This window comes from Budorcas taxicolor, chromosome X (genome assembly GCF_023091745.1).
Source record: "Budorcas taxicolor isolate Tak-1 chromosome X, Takin1.1, whole genome shotgun sequence".
Lineage (NCBI taxonomy): Eukaryota > Metazoa > Chordata > Mammalia > Artiodactyla > Bovidae > Budorcas > Budorcas taxicolor.
This window is the reverse complement of record NC_068935.1, coordinates 2,151,912-2,158,703: the sequence shown is the minus strand read 5'-3', so window position 1 is coordinate 2,158,703 and position 6,792 is coordinate 2,151,912. Positions and strand designations below refer to the sequence as shown.

Genomic DNA, 6,792 nt, shown 5'->3' with positions numbered 1-6,792 from the left:
CAGGCAGTTTATTTCAGGACTCTCATTTCTAGGAATTCATCATATGGCTAATTTTTACAAGTGCATAGAGTAGGTATCTGAGATAACTATTTTGTAACAGGAAGAATATGTGTACTCGTAGAGAGGTAGTATAAGTAGCTGCCGTACAACAGGAATCTGGTTAAACTACGGGAAATATTTTCATGGAATATGCATCTATTTAAAAATGAGATGTTCAACCATTTACTGTGAAAATATAGCCACAATTAATTGATAAATAAGCAGATTACAAAACACAATATGATGTCACATAGATAAAACAGCATATGTAAACAGGCATATGTATATATTTACAAAGAAAATTCTGGAAGAAAATGCATCAAAATTCTAACAGTGGTTATCATTTGATTGTGTTTGTATTATCATTGAAATTTTCTATGCTGTATTTTTCCTTACAATGCTTACATACTTTGACAATCAGGAATAAATAATAAAAGTAAATTCATTTATAAAATTGAAATAAAAGTGTTTCCTAACTTAAAAAAATACAACTAAATAAGCACAAATTCTGTAATAAAAAGGAAAGATAAGAGTTAATCTAACTTTAATACTTTTCCTCATTTGAAATGAATAATTCATCATATTTTATATTTTAATTTGTTACTTGTAGTCTATGAGCAAGTTCAGAAAAGTGAATGTGATTAATTAGGTTATTTTCTACATTAGTATTCCAAATCACCTCTGTGGATTTTTCTGCTTCCATGGAAGTAACAAGATATCTTCCAAATAAAAGGCTACATCTTGTGAATTTTTATTCAAATGTAGATAAGTAATTCTTGTCATTCATAAAAATGGGCTAAATATGTTCCTTACCTTTCAATGAAAAGTAAACACTGGTCTTTTTGGTTGTACCAAGGGAGTCGTTCTGTTGCAGAAAAGAATCCTGTAAATAAAAATAACAGATACCTGTTTTTAAACTTCATTTTGCAAAAGTATATTCATCTATTACTGAACCTGTAAATCATACTTCAGTATGGCTAGAATTGTACAATGTTAGAAGGAAACTGGTGGCAGATGACATTGTAAAGTACACCCTGACAGAGGAGGCAGTTTCATCAACACAGATTCCCCCTCCCATCCTGCTATTCGTGAAATTAAAAGCTGCTGCACGAAAGTATAGAATAAACCATCTGCTTTTAAATACTACTACCTAACATTTGAATGCCCGTTTATCCTTTTTATCTACAAGGTTGTTAAAAGCATGGAGAAAGACTACGTGGCAAATCACCAGCAAGGACGGGGTCTATTACATGTCAGATTAAAAAGAGAAATACAGTAAAAAAAAAATGGTGTAACTGACTCACGGCAACATGGGTGCGCAAACCTTGTAGATGGATATAAACCAGGCTTGCAAAACATCACAAACAGCACTTATTAAAGCTGCTACGTGGAATTCAATATGCCTGCTTTCTAGCCCCTCCCCCCTTCGCCAATAAACGACTCCCCTTTTTACCCAGTGTAAAAATACATGCTCATAAGACATTCAGATAAAAGAAAGAGAATTTTTTAAAAAATCCATAATCATACTATCCAATGATGCCATTTGGAGCACTTTCTTCCAATTTTTTAAGAACAGCTTTTTGTCACGAGGCCCCTGACAAACCAAACGGGAATTAAGGATGAGTGGATGGGAGCGTACTCCTCTTCCCTTGTTAGGAACCATGACTAGTATTTTTACCTCATATCTAAGCTTTTTTTTTTTTTTTGAAATTATAAAACTATAAAGACAGAATTTTAAGGGGAAAAAAAGTCTTCAGTGGTGTGTGCCTCAGCAACCACGGAGCGACTGGAAAGGAAGGCGGAGCCTAGAGGCGGCGGTGTGCTTGCGCACTTATTGGGCTGAGGCATTGTCAATCAAGGTCAATCGAGTTTGTCTAGCAAATGAGGTGCGAGCTAAAGGCACACTGGGAACTAAAGGAACTGGAGGTCTGACTGCGAGGGGAGGGGGCTCAAGATGTAAGCAGTGAAGAGATCTCGGGCTCTCGCAATGCGACATTCAGCTGCGTCACACCTCAGTCCGCCGCAGCTGCAGGTCAGAGAGGCCTTGCCTCCACCACTGTCGCCCAGGCCTCCGCTGCCGCTGCCACCTCCGGTGCAATCACCTCGGCCCAGCCGCGCCCCGCCCAGCGCTCCTGCTGCCTTCACCGCTGCCACTTCCTCAGCCCCGGCTTCCGCCGCCACCACCCAAGCATCCGTGAGTCATTTTCTACCCATCTCTGGGCACGCGGTAGTGACCACCCTATGAGGTTTGCAGACTTGCAGAATGGCAGAAGCGGATCCTAACAGGGTCTCGGAACCTGCCGCCCAGGGGGTGGATGGAGAGATGGTAGCTATCTCGTCTAGCGATTCTGGGGACGAATCTGACAGCAGCAGCTATAGCAGCAGCAGTAGTTGCAGTAGCAGCAGTGTCCGCAGCCCATTCTATAGAAGTATAAGTGTACCTGGGCCCTCCAGAAGTGTGAGGCGGGCTCCGTCAGGTAGAAGTTTCGTGGATCAGCTGCCTCGGGCAGTTAGAAATCGTGTGCAGGCTCTCAGAAATATTCAAGACGAATGTGACAAGGTAAACGCCCTGTTCTTAAAGGCAATTCACGATCTCGAACGAAAATATGCCGAACTCAATAGGCTTCTGTACAACCGGCGATTCCAAATCATCAATGCAGAATATGAGCCCACGGAAGAAGAATGTGAATGGAATTCGGAGGATGAGGTGTTCAGCAGCGATGAAGAGATGCAGGAAGACTCTAGTGAGATGCCTGCTTTAGAGAGTGAGGAAGAAGAGGATGACCTGGAAGCAAAACCTGAGGTCAAGGCTGAAGAAAATGTAACACTAAAAGAAAATTCCAAAGCAAAGACTGAAGAAAAAGCACAGTCCAAAGATGCTCTGGAGGCCAGGCCTGAAGTAAAAGAAGATCCAAAGTAAGCCCTCCAGGCAAAGGCAGAAGATGAAGCGCAGGCTAAAGCAGCAGAGGCTAAGGCAAGGACTCCAGGAAAAGAGGCTCCAAAAAGAGTTCCTGAGGTCACGCCTAAAGATAGAGCTCTTAAAAGAGCTCGAAAAGGAAAGCCTAAAAGAGAAGATCCTAAAAGCATTCCTGACTATTGGCTGACTGTGTTCAAGAATGTTGACAAGCTGGGGCCCATGATTCAGAAGTATGATGAGCCCATTCTGAACTTCCTGTCTGATGTTAGCCTGAAGTTTTAAAAACCCAGCAGGCCTGTAAGTTACACATTTGAATTTTGCTTTCTACCCAAGAATGAGGTGCTGACCAAGAGATATATAATAAAGTCAAAGCCAGATCGCAATGATCCCTTCTTCTCTTGAGACTGGAAAATCCAAGATTGCAAAGGCTGTAAGATTGGAGAAGAGGAAAGGATGTCACAATGACAACCACCCAGAGTCGCACAGCAGCTACTGGACAAGTTGAAACCCAGCCAAGAGTGGTTTCTGATGCATCATTCTTCAATATCTTTAGCCCTCCTGAGATTCCTACTATCGGAAAGCTTGAACCACGAGAAGATGCTATCCTTGATGAAGATTTTGAAATTGGTCAAACTTTGCATGATAACGTCATCCTGAAATCAATCTATTACTATACAAGAGAAGTCAATGGTACCTATGATTCCATAAAGATTATGGAAATAGGAAATAACGAAAATATAAAAGAGGCTGCATGAAAGAATTTTCAGGAATCTCAAATTTCAAGCAGAAATGAAACAGGTTTATATAGCCTTGAAAAAACCTGCCCTGTAATCTCAACACTAGTATTCCTCATAGTCTTGAGTTTTTGTACTTTCTTCATAGCCTAAAATATTGTCTTAAATTGTCTTAAGTATCAGTTGATTCTATCTAGCCTGTTGTTGTGTAATATTCTTCAAAACGTGTAACTTGCTGTCAGTTGTCTAAAGCATGTTGTTTGGTGCTACAAAGTTTTAATTTTTGTGAAATTTTTTGTTGTGTTCCTATTACAATATAGCTGTGAAAACTGTAAGAATTGTTAACCAAGACAATATTTCCTTGAAATAAAACAAAGTTCCTGAAATATCAATGCAAGTGTTTTTTTTTTTTTTTTTTTTTCCAGACTGGAAGACTAAGGCTTTAAATCTGCTTTGTACTAGCTGTGCTTTCATTTGCTACAGAAATACAATATTATACTATCTTGAACAGTGCATTGTGAAATTTGACTGCTTGAAAAAAGATTAGCATACATTTAATAATGTCCATCAAACCATGTATGATATGACTGAGCATGTTAATGTGACATAGTGATTTATAAATTTAAGTATAATGAAGTTACTGTTTACTACTGAGGTGTTAATATAACATAGCATTTTTTTTTAAAATTCTGCCCATCTTATCCTGTGTAACTGTGAACTAAAGGTACTAACCACATTTTCTTTGTAATATGTTCTACTTTGCCTTTCACTGGAAATGATCACTTTATATCATTTGGTATTTATTTTTCATGTTCTATTGCAACCTAAAATAAAGAAATGTCAAATAAAGTGTATCATGCTATAAAAATCTACAATATTTGCCTCATTATAAAAATGTGTTGCTTATTATAGAAAAAGTAGGGAATCCTTAGGAAAAGGGATATTTAAAAATATATGATTATAATTAATGTTCTGATGCATTTGCTAGATCTTAGGTCTTTTTTGGAGGATATACATTCAAGTGATTGTAGAAAAATGGGACAGGGGAGAGGAAGAGAAGGGGAAGAGGGTTGAAGTAGAGAAAGTGGGGAGGGGGAGGGAGGGTGAGGAGGGGGGTGGAAGGAGAACAGAGTGGAAGAGAGAGGGATGGGAAATGAGAGGAGAGAAGGGAAGGGAGGAGGGTAGGGAGTGGGAAGAATGGGAAGAAGTGGGGATGGGGAAGGGGGGAGATAGGCAAGAGTGCCTCACCCAGAAAGGACCTCAATAAAAGTTTTCACTTCCCAGAGTAGGATCTGAAATGACCCAGGCCCATCTTCCACTGTGACTTGGGAGGAGGTCTCCCTCCCTTGTGTGGTTTATTTTTCCTTGTAAGTAATATTATGCATGATCCTAAGATTTTGGTTTGAATTTATTTTAAGGAGGAGACCCCTTAAACTCAGTTTACCAGAGTGCTTTGTACTAGGCACAAAGTCACAAGCACAGCAAATAATGCTTTATTTCACATCTGCCATTTCCCCAACTGCATATATTTTCTTCAAGACCTTACAGGAAAGAGTTGCAGCAGGAGGAAGACAGGATTTGCGAATTTCAGGGTCTCTTGCCATGAAATTACCCAATAGTCTTCCCAGATCCCACCATATATAGTTTAGTATCTTGCATTTATCCCTGCTTAACAGTGGCCCCTCATGTCTATGTGTTTGTTGTGTGCTCAGCCGCTTCAGTTGTGTCCGACTCTTTGCGACCCCACGGAGCATAGCCTGCCAGGCTCCTCTGTCCATGGGATTTTCCAGGCAAGAACACTGGAGTGGGTTGCCATGCCCTCCAAGCGATCTTCCCAACCCAGGGATTGAACTGGTGTCTCCTGCATTGCAGGAAGATTCTTTACACCTGAGCCACTGTGAAGCCCCTTCGTGTCTATAAATGTAAAAATGTCCCAACCCATGAAATATATGTTTAACCAGTCATGCGTGTTTGGATATTTAGGTTATGATTTATACAAAATCAGGAAGCAAATGATTGCTTTTAGCAATACCTGTGCTATTCTGAGAGTGCCTGTATTTTAGTTCTGAGACTTTTACATCCATCGAGAAAATGGTGTGACAGCAGATTTAATTATAAGCCAGTGCCAAATAGAAGACTGTAGTAAAAAGCATGTACCTGGCTCACTATGGGCTACCCAGGTGGTGCAGTGATAAAGAATCTGCCTGTCAATGTAAGAGACTCAAGAGATGTGAGTTTGATCCCTGGTACAGGAAGATCCTCTGGAGGAGGAAATAGCAACCCACTCCAGTATTCTTGCCTGGAAAATTCCATGGACAGAGGAACCTGGTAGTCCATGGGGTCTCGCAAAGAGTTGTACATGACTGAACACACACACACACACACACACACACACACACACACACAACACCTGGGTCACTGCTGCAGAGATTCTCAAATGGGATCATATACTGTGCTTGCCAGACATCACAGTAGAGCCCTTAAAATTTCTACATGGAATGCAACATCCTTATTGCAGCTTAGCACATTTACTGAAGTATTTAGCCCCTTCCTGCTCTGTATTTTCCAGTATTAAAGGAACACATGTCATTATGAAATATTTGCAGAATAAAAGGAGAAATACAGATAATCATTCAGAAGCACACTACAGGAAGATTGGTGTACGGAGATTGGTGTATTTTCTTCCAGTTCATCTCTTTAATTAGGTTTTACCAAAAGTTCTTTTCTCAAATCAAGTTGGGTGGGCATAAGAAGCTAATTGGAAAGACAACTTACTGGTCTTTTCAGGTTAAGTCTGGTGGGGGTTTGGGTGGGAAGCAGGCAGGTGTCCTAGATTTTTTAATCCGTATAGCTAGGATTCTGGGAATGCAAAATGTGGGAGGTGGGTGCTTCAACTACCTAGGCTAAGTCAAAGGTAAAAAGAGCCAGGAAAGCCCATTGAGCTTGCAGGTTCGTTGGGCTGCAGGTTTGTCCATCACACTCTCAGCCAATGAATGATGCCAGGAAAAAAAAAAAAAAAAGCCGGCTGGGAATGCAGTTCACTGGCAGGGGGCAGGGGCGTGAGAAGGGTTTTATGGGGTCTTCCTCAGTGCTTTCTTACTA

The 6,792-nt window shown here is 40.5% G+C and overlaps 1 protein-coding gene across 1 annotated transcript; it reads left to right on the top strand.

Moving 5' to 3' along the window:
* Positions 1-2,302: 2,302 nt before the first annotated feature.
* On the top strand, positions 2,303-3,749 carry NAP1L3 (nucleosome assembly protein 1 like 3). Its single transcript, XM_052663397.1, is given in 3 exon segments — positions 2,303-3,392; positions 3,395-3,652; positions 3,655-3,749. Coding segments are annotated over 3 exon segments (1,443 nt in total).
* The last annotated feature ends 3,043 nt before the right edge of the window (positions 3,750-6,792 follow it).